Here is an 18,599-nt window from a genome sequence, read left to right as displayed (position 1 = left end):
CTCAACCTTTGAACAAGAGGGAGACGCTAATTGAGATGCCTCTTCCTAGTACTGCTTCTTTAGGGAAGACATGGCAGCATGTATTTCAGATGATTTCCCGCTATTACTTTTCAGGAACTGATATTAATCCTCTTTCCCAAACAGATGGATGGGAACTCAAACTTTGGCAATAATTATCCCCTGCTTATTGGTCAAACACAAAGACCAAATCTTCCCCACGCCTTTAGCCACCAAACTCAAACTGAAGAGGGCAATCCAAGCAATACCCTGCCTTGCTGCCCTGGGGGTTATATCAGCCTCTGGACTAACATGTATCAGTTTAGCTCTAACCATTCTGCTTTCCACTCAAAGAGATAGCCTCACAATGCTACTCAAGATCCAATTAACTCCCTAGCTGCAATTGTTCTCCAAAATAGAAGAGACCTTGATATTCTAACTGCAGAAAACAGGGGACTTCGTGTTTTTCTAAAGGAATAATGCTGTTTCGTCACTAAAAAGTCAGGTCTGGAACACCAGAGTGCCAACTGACTAACAGAGATGGCAGATCAAATGGCTTTTTTCACTCAAGAATACCCTCACTAACCCCATGTCTCAAATGGCTCCTTGCCCTATGTGGCACTCTAGTCACCATTTGTATGATACACCTATTCCTATCTTGTCTTAACCAATCTTATCAATCTGTTTTCAATGAATCTTGACTAATCACATCACCACCATAGCCCAGGCTGTGACAAGGGAGTATGTTAACACTATGCTTTTGCTAAAATCCCTACAGAGCCCCTTAAAAATCATTACCCCCCCCACTTCAGCAGGTTGACTCTTTTTACATACTAAACAGGGTCCAGGAGAATGGGTGAGGGCAAAAGCACAGAATATATTAAGCCAAGAATATATTAAGCCATAGGTGTATTCACAGCCGCACCCCAGGACCAAGCAAGAGGGGAGTGAGATGTCCCCATACATTTGCCCCACTTCCTGCTTGACAAAAACTCAGCCCCACCTAACCCAACTGCTATGTTTGCTCCACTTCCTGTCTAACACCCAACCCTTCCTGCCCCATGCATGATATTCAGCCCTGTGCCCACCAATTGTAATTGCAAAATTTGCAGCAGATGCAAAACTAGCATACTTCAGACCCAACCCTATAAAACCCTCTCTACCTGTAAGAGAGGTGTCTTTGGACTCTGTGACTGAGGACCCCTCTCTGGTTTATTCTCCAACATACCTGCCCCACCCATTGAGTCACTTCTCTCCATTTTGTTCTTTCACTGCCACAGTTTTCTAACTCTACTACAGGGTACAAATGGAAACTAAATTGACCTAAAAGACAAATATTCCTAACTTCTGGAATAAACCTTCCCCCACTCACCACCATTAACAAAACATGTTAGTTCTTGCCATGTGCTAGGCACTATTCTAGTCAACTTACATATTTAGGGTCAATCAATCCTTATACAATGATGCTAATGAGATATTCCTATCATCCTCATTTTATACAAGAAGAAAATAAAACCAAAAAAAGGACAAAAATACAGTATTTTTGTCTACTCACAGTCCATGCTATAAGACTTGGGACTTTGTTACAAACTGCAATTTGAATAGATTATCTTCAGAGTGGCAAAAAAAAGCTTATACCAAAAACAGAATTTTATCCTTGATTGATTTGCCTCCTTCTCTTAATCATTGAGAATTTCCAAGATGCAGTGGCTATTGTACATGGACCCAGTGTTCAAGATTTAAATCTCCAACAGTAGTGTGTCCAAGAAATAAAATATGTGAAAACGGAATTGGAAGGGTCAAATGCCACAGCTAGAGATGCCATGATTTTCAGAATGAAAGCATGAGTGTCTTATGATGTTAATGATGTATATCCCATGTCATGAAAAGTTGACAATCTACTCATATTCTGAGTCTCTTATTCTGTGGGAATGCAACATTGTCTAAAGCCATTTGAAATCTGTAAATGAAAGCATCTAAACATAAGAGAAGTGGTATAGGGGAAAATGTAAACTAGAATTAGACAAATAAATATTTAGAATTATAGTAGGATTAGAGAACAGATGATGAACCCAATGATAAATTGATACTTGAATATTGTTCAGAAGTTACTTTACATGATTTCCCAGGCTATGAGTAAGCACCACATATAGACATTGAATTCTTTGCTTTATTAAGGTTCACTTGCAAAAAAATTCATTCAAAAAAAAAAAAACTCCAATTTTGTTAAGCAGACCAAGGGGAGAGTTATCCAAACTCTATGGCTTTATATAGTAGAATTCTAGAGCCCTTGCAATATGCTTTGCATTCAGGAATCACAAAATTAAATGTTTATAGTGGTCAAGCAGGTATAAAAACTTTGGTGAACTCAAGAGAGCATGCCTCCAAACAGGGAGCCACAATCCTACTCTAAAGCCCACTTTTCTTCCTTATTCATGGGAAGTCTAAAATAGTCAGATCCTACAGACTTTGTTTTAGGTTTTTAAATATTAACAACTGGGGCTGGCTCTGTGATATAGCAGGTAAAGCTCCAGCCTGCAGTTCCAGCATCCCACAAGGGTGCTGGTTCAAGTCCCAGCTACTCTGCTTCCAATCCAGCTCCCTGCTAATGCATCTGGGAAAGCAGTGGAAGAGGACCCAAGTCCTTGGGTCCCTGAACCCACATGGAAAACCTGGATGAAGCTTCTGGCTGCTGGTCTGGCTGTGGTGGCCACTTGAGAAGTGAACCAATGGATGGAAAATATCTCTCTCTCTGTACCTCTGCTTCTCTTGCTCTGTATCTCTGGCTTTCAAATAAATAAAGCTTTAAAAATATTAATAACTGTTATGAACTGAATTGTGCTCCCAAAAACTCATATAATGAAGCCATAACTCTCAATATGACTATATTTGGAGATACTTAAGTGTTACAGATTTGGGGAAATATAGTCTAGCTTTGTGCCCTGGAAGAAGATAGATTTGGCAGAGCATAGAGAAATCTCTGAGATAGACACGAAGAATCACTGAATGTTTAACAAGAAAAAAATTTAATTTATTAATTTTAGGAGAGAGACAGAAAGACAGAACAAGACAGTTAATAAGTGAGAGCAAAAAAGTGAGAGGAGGCAGGGCAAGAATGGTGGTTTACCTCATCTGCTGGTTTACCTCCCAAATGCCTGACATGGCCAAGGCTGAGTTAAGACCAAAGCTGGATCCCAGGGACACAATCTAAGTCTCTCACATGGGTGGCAGGACCCAAGTTATTTGAACCATTGCCTTTCAGGGACTACATTAGCCCCTGCCCCCATATGGGAAGACCTGGAAGAAGCTCCTGGTTCCTGGCTTCAGATAGGTGCAGCTCCGGCCGTTGCGGCCATCTTGGGGAATGAACCAGCAGATGGAAGACCTTTCTCTCTGGCTCTTCCACTGTCTGTAACTCTGTCTTTCAAATAAAAAATAAATCTTAAAAAAAAAAGTTTGGTGAAGGCCTGAGACACTAAGAAGAACAGCCTGCCAATCAAAAGTATCCCTCTTATGGCATGAGATAAGAAAAACATAAACTTCTATTAAATAAAGCCACTGAGATTTAGGGTTTATCGGTAATAACTGGAAATTTTTTTAATTAACACAATATTTCTTCTGCTTCTTTGTAATTTAAACTCACAGATTTTAGAACATAATAAGCTTTTAATAAAATGCTTATTGATTAATTATATTTATATGCTTGCCCTGAGGCAATTTACATTTTTATTTTAAGTAAATGATTTTAAATGATTTAAGTAAATTATTTTAAAGTAAGTGAGCCATAAAAATTAAATTTATTTAATCTCTTATGGATTGCTTCTTCCTGTCTTACAAATATTGTAGCATCTATACATTAATTGGACAAAAATTGAAAGAAATATGAATGTTATTGTTGTACAATAAAGGAGGCAGGTATAATTTGATATGAATTAAGGTGAATATATCCAGTTCATGGAAACACAGAATTGAAAGGTAAGTTTCTTTTGGTACAAAAACAATATTTATAATTCATGCATGATCTTCTCATAATAGTCAGTCTACATGAACTTTTTGAAGACCCTTGTGGGGTGTGCATACTGTACATTAAAAATGGTTTTCATCCTTTCACAGTGAGTTGAAAAATGCTTTATAACAATGTCAATGTTTTAAAATTAGACCTTTACATCTAAATGAAAAGATAATTCAATCTGCAATTTTCTCACATAATACCACCAGCAAAGTAGCTCTCTATAGTATCCTCCATATCTACTTCTAAATTTTTTAGAAATATAAGTCTATAGTTATGAATTCATTTGGTAATACTCTTTTTTTTTATTCTATTTGACAGGTAGAGTTAGACAGTGAGAGAGAGAGAGAGAGAGAGAGAGAGAGAGAGAGAGAAAGGTCTTCCTTCCGTTGATTCATCCCCCAAATGGCCGCAACAGCCGGAGCTATGCTGATCTGAAGCCAGGAGCCAGGTGCTTCTTCCTGGTCTCCCACGTGGGTGCAGGGGCCCAAATAATTGGGCCATCCTCCACTGCCCTCCTGGGCCACAGCAGAAAGCTGGACTGGAAGAGGAGCAACCCAGACTAGAACCCAGCGCCCATATGGGATGCCAGCACCATAGGCAGAGGATTAACCAAGTGAGCCATGGCGCCAGCCCCTTGGTCATATTTCTAATATGTGAAAAAAACTCAGCCAAAACTTCATGCTGTCAAATTACATTTTTACAAAGGAATTCCATACTCTATTGCAATACACTATAAAAATATATCCCAAACTAGTATTTATAAAATTTCTAGTGAAAAATTAGGAGATCTGCTTTGATAAAGTGAACTGCAAACTTGTGATTTTAAGACTGAAACTAAACTTTCTGTTGAAATATTACTTCTCCTGAAATAGCTGAACCTTTCTCTACTTTGAGAACCAATACCGACATACAAAATTGAGGTTGTGATTTAACCCTATACAAAGTATTTAAATCTCTTATTTATTTATCTCTAGAAAACCATGGCCTACATTTAGGATCATTCTAGTAGCTTGAAATAATAAATGTAAACTTCTTGGCTCACTGTTTATTTTAGGCAAGTAAAAATGCTTTTAATATAAATCAAACTAAAGAATATATAACACTTCATAATCAAATAAATTTTTAATTTGTGGGAATATAAACTTCACTTTCAATGGAAAAAAGATAAGGACAAGTTGAGTCAAAATCAAATCTTTCTATAACAATGCATATGAATGATGTTCTATCGTGTTAAATATTACTAAGACTAGAATAGTCTAGCCATGATGAGATTTCTGTATAAAAGACCTAGAGACTGAGTCTGAGGGAAACTTTTCATCATAGGAACAGTACTATGAAGGAAGAAATATCTGTCACATATTATCCTGTAGTGTCAAATGTCATGCCTTAGAAGCACACACATGCCAAACACAGGAGAAAGAAAGAAAAAGAAAAATCCTCAAAGACCCTATGGAATAGCTGTCTTTGTTCTTTGAAAAACTCTGTTGTGCACATATCCCATTGAACAATTTTTAAGTTCATTGTTGATCTCACAAGAGGCTATCAAGGTCTCCAAGGACCACTACATTTCATAAAAGAGGGATCAGTCAGTGGATACTTGAGAAGTGAGTGATGGGCAAAGAGGAGAGGGAGGCCATTCTGCAAGTGGCCACTGATACAAAGGAGCAATTCTGGAAGGAATGTTGAGTCTTGACCCCAAAAAAGGTGGGGAGTCCAGATGCTTCGAGAAAGACTGGAAGGAAAGATAGTAACCCCAGTGCATCTTGGCTCTAGGAAGAAACAGACAGAAATTCTCTCTCAAGGAAATTATCCACCATTTAGGCCGTGTGTTACAACATGTTAGAATAAGCAAGTCTTGCATGGAAAGATCACCTGCAAAGGCATAGATTGTAAATCGCGCATCCAGCAGAAACCACACACATCAGATTTACATTCCCAAAGTCTATAAATCCCAATGCATTAGAAATAGACTGATAGACTGTAGAATACTCATAAATATATTTAGAGAAATGAAGGATGGGATAACAATGATGAGAGAAAACAAAGACTATCAAGAATGATGTGAAGAAAATCTTAAAAAAATAGAATTTAAGTAGAACTCCTAAAATGATGATTGTAATATGCTTATTATTTTAAAATATTTTATTATATATTGAGCATCTTTAGGAAGTATCACATGATACTATAGATAATATAGTTAGAAGGTTACTAGAGTGAAGCAACCTCTGTTTGCTTTTTGGGGGAGGAACAGCAAAAAAATCTACTCATTTAGCATAAATTCCAAAAATATTGCCTATAGTCTTGTGTATTATATCTTTAGTTTGTATGTCCTGCAGATCTGCCATTGTATGTGCTCTGACCTGCATCCACTCTTCCCTTCCCCACCCACCTCTGGTAACTGCAGTTTTGTTATCTATTGCAGTATATTTTAATAATAAGCTTTTTAGATTCCACACGTGAGATCATGCAATATATATATATATGTGTGTGTGTGTGTGTATGTGTATATATATATATATATACACCAAAATTGAGTCATGAAGACATAGAAAACCTAAACAGACCGATAACCAAGATGGAAATTGAATCAGTAATAAAGACTCTCCCAGGATCAGATGGATCACTGCTGAATTCTACCAGATTTAATGCAAATTCTCAAACTATTCAGAACAACCTCAAGGGAAAGAATCCTCCCAAACTCCTTCATGTGTTTTTCTCTAACATGTAGTGTTTAATATATAATACAAAAATGTATAGGAATAAAATAGACTTCTTGTGATTTAATTCCTGTTTTTAACCTTGTTTGTATTCCTATGGAACTGTGGTTTTTATACTTTTTACTTGTTAAATATTACAATTAGTGATGCATTAAGACTATGATTGTAGAGTGGACTGAAATTATGTTTTTGAAAAATTAAAGGAAGGAAAGAAGGAGGGAGAGAGGGAAATATGGTTATCTCCTTAGAATTATACCTATAAAATACATGAAATCTGGTTATTTTATATAAATTTTTTTAAAAAACAGCACTGGTAGGGGCCAGCACTGTGGCATATTGGGTAAAGCTGGCAGTGTTGACATCCCATATGAGCGCTGGTTGGAGTCCTGGTTGCTCCACTTCTGTTCCAGCTCTCTGCTATGAACTGGAAGATGGCCCAAGTCCTTGGGCCCTTGCCCCAGCATGGGAGACCTAGAAGAAGCTCCTGGTTCCTGGCTTCAGATCAGCACAGTTCAGGCCACTGCAGACATCTGCAGAGTGGATGGAAGACCTCTCTCTCTTTCTCTGCCTCCTACTCTCTGTGTAACTCTTTCAAATAAATAAATAAATATTTTTTTAAAAAAAGCACTGGTAAAGATGCTTGAGTCCCATATTGGAGTGCCTGGTTTAATACCAGCTCCAATTCCTGATTTCAGCTTCCTGCCATTGCATACATGGAAGGCATATTATGACAATTTTTCTGACAGAAGAAACTTTTTTTAAAACCTCACTCTAGTTCTTGCCTATTCAGACACTGGGAGGTAATAGTAATGCCTCAAGTAATCTTCTGATAGGAGAAACTTTTTTTTTTTTAGAATCAGAACCAATCATCTTCGTGAGTAATTTCAAACCTTAAATTGTTTTTCAGCCTTTCTGGTTTTTTTTTTTTTTTATTATAGGGGAAAGTATATTTTATTGGTCATTTTGAACATATTATAGACAAAGAACAATAAATATGGAGAAATACATTTTTGAATTGTCTTCCCAACTTGTTGAAATCACTTGAAAACTATAATTCTGAAGAATAAGGTCAGTGAATATATTTCTGATAAATTACCTAAAGAAATCTCAGAGGGTGGTAGGGGAACAACCTGAATTACCAAGCCTTCATTAATTTGTTGTAATTGATTCTTTCATTCTACATAAGTATTCATTTTCAGATCAGATTTTGTATTTGTAAGCTTACATTCTTTTTCTGAAAGATTGACACGCAACCATATACAAATATCTAAGACCTGTCTTCCCAAGTGTGTACTGGTGCCTCAAGAGAACAAATGCAAGTAATCGAGTGCCAATGCAGTAAGAGAGTGCACAAGGAGACATAGTAGAGAGAGTCAGAAAGGACAACCACGCTGGGCCTGGGCCAGATGATTAACAGATTAGACAATACTGCCACGGAGAGATTACTCAATTCAGGAGGGCTGACAGAATTTATTTAGAAGAGATACTTCCACTGACCTGGTTCTAGATGGTGTGAGTTCTCTTATTAAAATTTCATAAGGGGAAAAAATCCAAAAATGCTGAAAAATAAGTGTGTCTGGACCAGAAAGTAAAAAGAAAATGAAAGGAAAATAGGTATTCATTCCAGAAGCCTTGATCAGTTCTCTACGTGTTAAAAAACAGGCCATCATGTAATAAGATAGGTTTAAAACGCAGGTGTTTAAAGACCTTTGAATGAGCTCTTCTGGATAATAACAGCAAAGATAAGTAACACTTCTAGAAACCCATGTGCCGATACTGTTTAGATATATTAGCTAATTTCATCATCCTAATAGTCCTTTGGAATGGGTAATACTATTAACTCCATTTTAGAAATGATAAAACTGAGGCAAGGAGAAATTAAGTAACCAGTCTAAGGTCACGCAACAGACAACTGATTGAACCAGGATTTAATTAGGCAACCGACTCCTGCATGAAAAATTCAATTCTTCACCCTACACTGCAAGGCACTCGGAGTGGGAAGGCAAGAGCAATGCACAGAAAAGAAAATCCATCTTGGTAGAAATGCAAGGAATATCAAGGAAGCAGGCTCTCTTCCCTTTCTCTGAGATCAAAAATATAGGAATAATTTGAAGTGGTTGAGAAGATGTGGCTTAGCAAGGCCTTAAAGTACAGAGGGAAAAAATCGGTCAATATAAGGCACTTTCTCAATAGTCCCATAAAGATGAGACAAGATCCTCTTGTTGAGTGAAGAAAGATGGGGGAGTAGGAAGACACTGATGGATGTGAAAGAAAACAATCAATTTTAACATTGCAAAAATCCAACTGGTGGGAAAAAGTTGGCAAGAATATATTTTAAAATTGCATCTTTAAGAATCAGTGGTATAAACATCATCTTCATTGTTACAATGATCCTATTAAATGTTAAAGGCAACAGACAGACCAGTCTAAGTTTAAAAGGGATGACATAAATAACATCAAGTACCCAGTAAAAATAATAAAATTAAAAAAGGCAGGAAGGACCAACATGGGAAGCAGTCCACACACCAGACTCCTAGAATGACTTTCACAGTAAATAACACTCTGACCTCAGAATCAACTCATAAGGATTCCTGGTCGGGTTGATAGGCCTGCGAGAGCATTTCAGGCATGGAAAGACAAGACTCTGAGGGGAAAAAATATCGTAAGCGGAGGATCTCTGTGAGACCTCAGAGGAAAGGAAGTGTCATCAAAGAAGGAGACACTCTTCTCTGAAGGGAGAAAATCCACTTTGCTTAAGGCTGTGTCCAAATACCAACAGAGTCTACAGTCACAAAAGCCTCCATAGCCTTGGCAGCCCATGACAAGAGTCTCAGATGATCACTGACATCATAAAAAAAAAAGAGTGTTAATTGTTAAAGGAACAACAGTAGTCACTGTGCACTTGCTCCCCAGGTAGGACCTCTGTCCCTATTGAATTGTAATATGAAAATCGATTGCAAGTTCTCTCCCCGAACTGTACTCTATATGTTGTGTATGGGCGTGGGGGCAAATTGTTGAAATCTATGATTAGCATAGAGTTGGTCCTCTGTATATAAAGTGTGGGGAATCCCACAGGAGTCTCAAAAACAGTCATGGATCACCACTTACCTGGAAAGGAGATGAGCTATGGAAACGCCACAGTGAAACATTGAGTTAAAAAGTTACCACTAGCCACAAAACAAAAGTAAAGTGGAGTATAAGTCAAGAGCTGATGCAATACCTAATGGCTGTTAGGGAGACACGCCTAATCATACCACGCAGACATCTCTGGTCAGTCAGGTAACAGTGCGCTATGGGCAATACCCTCCTACCCACGCTGACTGGTCTGTTCAAACATAAGTAAGGTGGGAACAGTATTGACTGGACTGTTCAACTGCAAGCAAGGAGGAAACAATATTGGTTGGACAAGTAGAAGGACGGCAAGCTGGAAGACTGCCGAACATGAGGATAAAATGAGGGACCCTTGCACCGCTCTCTATCCTCTCGGGGATCATGGCCCGGTGTGTGTGAACCTCTGGATCGCCACACATCTGGAGCTGAAGAGGCAGCCCGTTACTCTGCATGGAGCAGATAGCAGCACAAGCCGACAATGGACAAAGAGCCCAGTGCATGTGAACCTCTGGATCTCCTCGCACTTGGAGCTGAAGAGCCAGCTCACTAGCATTTGCTACATGGCACAAGGCGACGATGGCATCAAGAGGCCAGCGGAGCTGCTGCATTGCCGCCCTGCCGCCGTGCCTGACCAGCCAAGATGCCGCCTCACTGCCTTGCCTGGAGTCCTTATCAGCCTGCTGCCAGAGTTGACCACAGAGCCGGACCAGGCCTCTCAGCAGGGGACCTCTCCAACTTCTCGCCTTGCCATCTGCTTGGGAACTTTGAGCCTACTGCCCAGAGTGATAGCCTTCCCACAACTTCCTGCCTGTAAGTGTTGCAAGTTCCGTCCCTGCTGGGACGTTGAACCCTGGACACTGGACACTCCCCACAGGAATAACACATTCGTGACAGTGATACGAGCCTAGATACGTAGCAAACCAATGTTGTGTATTAAATATTATGTTGTGTTTATATTGTTCATTGTGATAGAGATTAATAGTGTTTGTTGTGACTTGTGATATAAGAATATTGATTTTCTGGCCAATAAGTGATATTTTTAAGATTAGGTATATATTAAGATAAGTAGTTATGTTAAGCTAAGTAATTCAGCAATTGTGTTAAGTCAGCTACAAGCTATGTTAAGTGATATTATTGATATTGTTGATAGTGATATTACTGATTTGGATAACTGTGTTAAGTAGTTATGCTAAGTCAGGTGATCAGGCCAAGTAGTGATGTTAAGTAGTTATATTAAGAGTGTTGAATGGAAAAACTGATAAGCATATTGATATAGATGAGTATATTGACCCTAATAACTAAGCAGTGGAGTGATGTAATAAACTCCTGGTGTGTCCCTGGTGTGTAAGTAATAAAAATCTTTTATAGGAAAGGCAATTTTGTGTCCATGTGTTCTGTTCCTTTCTTCCCCATGACTGACAACGTATGTCCCACTTGCTGCTGTCGAGCTACGTGACAGTAGGCGCTTGCGACAAAAAGTCATACTAAAAATGATCCATAATGAATAGGAGGTGGGAGAGGGAATAGGAGGTGGGAGAGGGAATGGGAGGTGGGATGGGAACAGGGTGGGGGGCGTGGTGGAAAGAACCACTATATTCCTAAAGTTGTATCTGTGTAAAAATGCATTCATTAAATAAAATAAAAATAGAGAGAAAATTCTGATAAAATATTGCATCTGATAGTATAATATCCATCTTAGGAATCCTGAGCTTTGAGCACATATCCTAGTTCTCTGCTTCAGCATATTTCAAATAGGCATTTGCTATGTAATGCTCAGGTGTTTATTTCACTCAATATTTGTGTTTTCAACCAGTTAAGGCTCTTTCCCTTTAGGATTGCTTTTTAAGTACTAGAAAAGGCCTAGCTAGGGATGAGTTATGATTGTTCCATACGAAATTATTTCCTTAAAATATGACATATATGTATTCTGCCCCTTCTGTCTGGAGAAATTACCTCCAGGTTTTCAAATGTTTTTATCTGCATGGTAAATCAGGTAGCTATGAGATTCAGTGGTGGTTTATTACTATACTTTATCCATAAAACAAATGGATTCACATTCATTTGAACAACAAAAAACAACACATAAATATCCTACCTGTGTTGTAGTCCTCTAATGTGGCATAATGCATTCAACTGACCATAATTAATGTGCTTAGACATTTTCAAGCCTGCAAAAAAATTTAATTAAAAATGTGGGTGATTTTCTGTAATCTTGTTAACCAAGTGTGTAAATAGAATTTAATTGCAAACATTCATCATAGTGAAAGAATTCAGTGACGACAGAAGCAAGGTATTAACAGTCTTTGTTTGATACACACACAGAATCAAATAGGGAGTTCAAATGAGGAAAAAATTCAGTGGTTTTTACTGATGCCAAATTTGGTCAGGCAATTTTTTAACTCCAGTAACACATAAGTTCCATGTGTCATGTGATGTCACTCTGAAAGTAGGACTCGGAATTCCCATCCAATCCCTTTAGAATGTTAACTTGGCTCCGGAACACCAGACATGCCAACTGAAAGAAGAGTTTGGCTGATATTTGATTCTCTCTCTCCTTTCTCTTTCTTTCTCCTCTACCCCCTCATTTAATCTTTCTCTAATTTAAATCTATGTAGGGCCCCTTCTTTGTCTAACCCCTCTACAGAGCACCTTCCAAGGTCTGGATCCAGTTTGCAATTCCTTCTCTTTCCCAAAAGTAAACAAATCACAAAATATCCCTAAAAAGCCAAAAAAGACTGTACTCATAGGCAGAGGCAAACTAATTGTGATCCTCCTTCAGTACCAGAATGAATGAATATCCTTTCAATGTGATAGAAAAGACAGAGTTGCATACAAGCATCTTTGCAGGGATGAACACTCACATTACAGGCCCTCAGGTTACTCCAGAAAAAACTAGTGCTATTAGAAATGTCGTGAGGCAGAAAGCAATAATAAATACTAACTTATTCATATTATTCCATTGCTTAGTGAAAAGTTATTGAGAAAATCAGTAGCTTAATATACTTCTCAAATTTTTAAAAATCTGTGTGTTGTCCTTATTCTAGTTATGAAGCACTGGAATTTGACAGATTCAAATGTATCTATTTTAGTTTCTGATTCCTCAGTAATAAAATTGGCCTTTTTAAAAAGCTTGCGTGTCCTAAAAATCAGCAATAATGAAAACTACTTTCTAAACATGAAGTTGAAATAGAAATTTAAGCAGAAAATTGATTGCTATCCACATAAACTGTACCATTTAATAAACTTGAAACTACTGATCACATGACTTAGATATTTTTATCCATATTATTCAGTTGAGCATTGAAAAACAAAGCATTTTCTATGTGTGGTAGCATCATATGGAATAACATATCTTAAATTAACCAACTTACAGCTTGGATATATTAAAATATTTTAGTAGACTAACATTCAAAAACTCATATAAAATCGTAAGCTTAATTCTGTACTTTTCTAAATAGATGGGGTGGGAAGGGCCTTCCATAAAATACTCATTTCACTCATTTTGCCAATGTAGTTCAGGAATAGGGTTAATAGTAGCTTTGGTGGTTGATATGGACAAGAAAGGGAGATGTGGTCATCGAGATTTGGAAAAAGGTGATGATTGGAGGAATTCTGACCTTAAAAAACCTAGGAACCCATCCATGTGGAAATAGATAGAGAAAATGCGGTGTTTATAAACAATGGAATAATACTCAGCCTGTAAGAACAGAATCCTATCATTTGCAATAAAATGGGTGAAACTGCAGGACATTAACAAATAAGTCAGGACATTAAACTAAGTCCGACATAGAAAGAGATACAGCATGTTCTCTCTCCAATGGGGAAGTAGAAAAACCTTTATGTGAGTGTGGAACAATGGTTATTGCAGAGTAGGAAGCTGAGGATTGATAAAGGGAGGTTTGTAGATTTGCACCCAAACACACTCAGACAGAAGAAATGTGACCTGGTGCTCCATGGCATAATAGGGTGACTTTAGTTCACAATAACATTTTGCATATTTTATGAAGAACAATAAGAGAGGAGCTTGAAGTTTCCAAACATAAATAAATGATGAGATGGGAAAACTAATTACCCTGATTTGACCAGTGTATATTGTATACTTGTGTTAAAATATTATCCTGAACTCTTTAGATATGAACAATTATAACATATTGATCAAAAATAAAAAAGCTTTAAAAAATATGTCTTTCATCTTTCAGTTAAAGTAGCTTACAAAAGAATCACAAACCAGATCAAAAGACTAGGAACTGCTACTAAAGAATAGAAAAATTAAAATACTACTTTGCTTTTTATCTAAACTCAAGTTGCCCGAGAAAAACTCCAGCAATTGAGGCCAAAGCTTCCTGCTGGGCTTGGAACAGCTAAGTAACTCAAAAACAGAATAGACCAGATAGCACTTGCAGGCTAGTAGCATACTTTAATTCATCAAAAATTTCCTTCTTCACTGATCCTCAGTTCTGAGAGGTATTTGTCACGAGGATTTTATGTGAAAGGTGTTCAGCAACACCAGGGACCTTGTCTTTGAAGGCAGATTCATTAAAAAGAAAATAGCAAAAGGTTTTAACATGAAATTATAACTTTGTAAAGACCAGAGCTTGAGTTGTTCTAGTGATTAAATTTAATGCAGGCAGAAAGCAGAAAGAGTTTCAAAGAGTACCGAGTTTACATTTGTTTTCCAGTCTTGTTTTCCCCTCATGAATATGTCTTAGCCAGCTTCCATAAAAGCATAGGGGGCTTAACCCTAAAATGCGATTAAAATCAAGGGTTTTGACCCAAGTAAGTGTGAAAGAAGATTAGAAACTGCTTTGAAAGAATAGTTACACAGTTAATCCTCAACTACAAAACACTTTGCAATTAAAAAGCCAGTTATGTTCACCAATATAAGGCCTACTGTATGATTTTCTTGCTATTTTTATTTTAATTTTTGAAATATATGTTAATTGACATTATAGTTTAAGGCTTAATGTCCCAGCAAATAAAGAGTTCAACCTATAAAAAGTAAAATGACCACAGTTCAGTGGGAATATAAGCAAGGACTAATAAAAATAATCAATGATATATATATCTGTTTCACTCATAAACAGTAAATTTTGAGTCACAGCTCATTAAAATTATAGTAGCTTATAATTCTTAAATTGATAAAGATTTAAGATGAAGTTTGACAAAATACCACATTTGCAGGAAAACTGATACACAAAAACATTTCTTTTTTTTTTAATTTCAGCTCTCCTACATATAAGGAGAACATGCAGTACTTTTCTCTCTGCATTCAGTTGTTTCCCTTCCACTGTATATTATTGAAATGGAGAAAATAAAATTCCAACGTTTTACCTGAGTGGTACATTGATGATACTTTTTATGTGTTACTACTTGTTCAATATAGATATACTTTCATTTTTGTGCAGAATGGTGAATTAAGTACACCTGTGATGGTATAGCTTCCATGAGTATTAAATATACCTAAATCATTTTTACCAAAAGCCTTCCATTAAGAAGTGGATAAATCTCTCTTGAAAAAGCAAGAATAAGCAATGAAAAAAAATGAAACCTTAGAAATATTGTAAATGCACAGCCACTGTTTCCTAAGAGGCCGGGCTTACCTGCGGGCCTAGGAGGCAAGGTGAATAGATGGCACCGCCATAAAGAAAATGCCACAGTGACCCGGTGGACGTGTCAGAGCATGGGGAGCTGCAAGGCCTCTCCAAAGAACTTTCAGTGTAAACTCTAATGATTAACCAACGATTAATGGTATCTACCTTAACACAGTTTTCAGAGCACGGTTTAGCAGCATTAGCAACAAATTTTTGTTGTGAGAACAGCTGTCCTTATACTATAATAGAAAGGTAAATGCCAACATAGGTCTGAAGCACTGACATGAAGCTGGACAGAAGAAAAGAAAAGGATCCAACAGGGATCATAAGGATGACTGGTTATTCCTGTATCTTTAATTAAATAAGTAATGTAATTGTTAGCAGAAGCAATGTTTTTAAATAAGTCTAAATTATGCAATGAGAGACCAATAACATGCTCTCTCATTTTTCTTCAGCGGATATTTCATTGTTGTCTAAAATCTCAAAGTTAATTCTCCTTTAAATAATATTGAATAAACATAAGGCACCTGAAAAACCGCAACTAAGTAAACCACGAAAAGGTGAAAACCTGCTACAAATAAATGTTGACAAAATGCTAGGGACGGTTGTCCAGGAAGTATTCATATTGTTCTTGTTTCTTGTTTCAGTGGCTTGAGGTGCTAAAATAAATGGTTTTCATTAGCTGAGAAGAGAGGGAAAAAGAGGATTAGACAATCCCATCGAGGTGGCATGTACCAATGCCATCTCACTGTTCCAGGTGATCAGTTTCAGTTCACAGTTGGTCATGGTGGAGGGACTGGGAGTCAAAGGGAGCACATAGACAAGTCTAGTACCTGCTAACGCTAACCAATGGAGTAAATAAAGGGGAGAGTGATCCAACATGGGAAGTGAGATACTCAGCAGACTCATAGAATGGCAGATTCCTAAATAGCACTCTGGCCTCAGAATCAGCCCTAAAGGCATTCGGAGCTGGCTGAAAAGCTCATGAGAGTATTTCAGGCATGGAAAGCCAAGACACTCTGGCAAAAGATCTCTGCGAGTGAGATCCCAGTGGAAAGAACAGGTCATCAAAGAAGGAGGTACCTTTCTGAAGGGAGGGGAGAACTTCCACTTTGACTATGACCTTGTCTAAACAAGATAAGAGTCGGAGAACTCAGAGGGCTTCCATAGCCTTGGAAACTCATGACTGGAGCATAGGGAGACTACTGATGCCATAGACAGGAGTGTCAATTGGTAAAGTCAACAACAGGAGTCACTGTGCACTTACTCCTCATGTAGGATCTCTATCCTTAATGTGCTGTACATTGAGATTTAATGCTATAACGAGTACTCAAACAATATATTTCACTTTGTGTTTCTATGGGGGTGCAAACTGTTGAAATCCTTACTTAATGCATTCTAAACTGATCCTCTGTAAAAAAAAAAAAAAAGAAATTATCAATTTCCAACTTGACTCTCACTGGGATTAAACATGACAATAGGTCTGCTCTGATTTCATCATCATTTAAAAAAATTCATCTATTATTTTTCACTTTATGTTTCTGTGTGGGAGCAAACTGTTGAAATCCATACTTGATGTATACTAAGCTGATCTTCTGTATATTAAGATAATCGAAAATGAATCTTGATGTGAATGGAAGGGGAGAGGGAGTGGGAAGGGGGAGGGTTGTGGGTGGGAGGGACGGTATGGGGGGGGAAGCCATTGTAACACATGAGTCGTACTTTGGAAATTTATATTCATTAAATAAAAGATAAAAAAAAAAAGAAAACAAAGACCAAATGGGAAAAAAAAAAAAAGATAATCGAAAATGAATCTTGATGTGAATGGAAGGGGAGAGGGAGTGGGAAAAGGGAGGGTTGTGGGTGGGAAGGACGGTATGGGGGGGAAGCCATTGTAATCCATAAGTCGTACTTTGGAAATTTATATTCATTAAATAAAAGATAAAAAAAAAAAGAAAACAAAGACCAAATGGGAAAAAAAAAAAAAGATAATCGAAAATGAATCTTGATGTGAATGGAAGGGGAGAGGGAGTGGGAAAAGGGAGGGTTGTGGGTGGGAAGGACGGTATGGGGGGGAAGCCATTGTAATCCATAAGTCGTACTTTGGAAATTTATATTCATTAAATAAAAGTTTAAAAAAAAATCAAATCTCAAAATGTCAATTTTGCTCACATACATTTTATTTTTTGTGCTCTATGAGTTACCACAAGTTAGAGAAAACATATGGTATTTGTTTTTGAGGGCTGGCTTCCTTCACTATATATGGTTTCCAATTGCATCCTTTTGTTGCAAAAGACAGGACTTAATCCTTTTTTACAGCTGTATAGTATTCCATAGTGTATATATACATTTTATTTATTCAGGCATCAGTTGATGAACATCTGGGCTAATTCCATATCTTGGCTTTGTGAATTGAACTGCAATAAACATGGGAATACAGATTACTTTCATATGCTGATTTTATTTCATTTGGGGAAATTCTTAGGATGGGATGTCTGGATCATATGACAGGTTTATACTGAGATTTCTGAGGTATCTCTTTGCTGTCTTCCAAATAACTTCTCTTTATAGTCGACATTTTTTGGAAAAGTAATTGACATTTTTTTTCCTCAACTCAAAGTTGCTTCTCTACCCACTAAAATATATATTCTGCCTTCATTTATAAAACTACTTTCATTACCAGAGACCTTCAAGATTCTAGTTCAATAATCTCTTTTTTCAGTCTTCATCTTACTACCTTACCATGTTATCACCAGTGACATTTGACATAGGTGAAGCTTGTTCCCACTGGAATTCCATGACACCATCTTTTCTCTTGCCTTCTCCATATTAGACTGCTCTGCTAACTCTCATTTTCTTCCCTTAAGCATTGGTGTCCTAGAATTTATTCTCAATACCTCTATATCCTCAATTCAGATCCTCTTGTTTCATGATCTCATCTGCACCCACGTCTTCAGCTATCAATAGCCACTTAAAATTTTCAAATCTAATTCTCCAGCCAAACGGCTAATCTGCACTTCACTTTCAATGCCACCTGGGAAAATCAAATTCAAGGTAACCAAAATTTCATTTGAAATTTCTCCTAAGGTGGGCATTTGACATAGCGATTAAGATGCTACCTGGGAGGCTTGCGTCCATTATTGGAGTTCCTGAATTTTCATCTCAGCTCTT

At 37.4% G+C, this 18,599-nt stretch overlaps 1 protein-coding gene across 1 annotated transcript in view; it reads right to left on the bottom strand.

Annotated features, from left to right (window-relative positions):
• Positions 1–18,599, bottom strand: part of CNBD1 (cyclic nucleotide binding domain containing 1) — a 506,061-nt gene that overhangs the window by 462,483 nt on the left and 24,979 nt on the right. Inside the window, exon 2 of the mRNA XM_070075280.2 lies at positions 11,933–12,005. Within this exon, the coding sequence (XP_069931381.2) occupies positions 11,933–12,005 (73 nt within the window). The remainder of the gene's footprint in view (positions 1–11,932; positions 12,006–18,599) is intronic.

The sequence above is a fragment of the Oryctolagus cuniculus genome, chromosome 6 (genome assembly GCF_051225735.1).
Source record: "Oryctolagus cuniculus isolate XC-2025 breed Fujian yellow rabbit chromosome 6, ASM5122573v1, whole genome shotgun sequence".
In the NCBI taxonomy this organism is placed as follows: domain Eukaryota; kingdom Metazoa; phylum Chordata; class Mammalia; order Lagomorpha; family Leporidae; genus Oryctolagus; species Oryctolagus cuniculus.
Note: the sequence above shows the minus strand (reverse complement) of the source record. Positions and strands in the feature narration are given on the sequence as shown.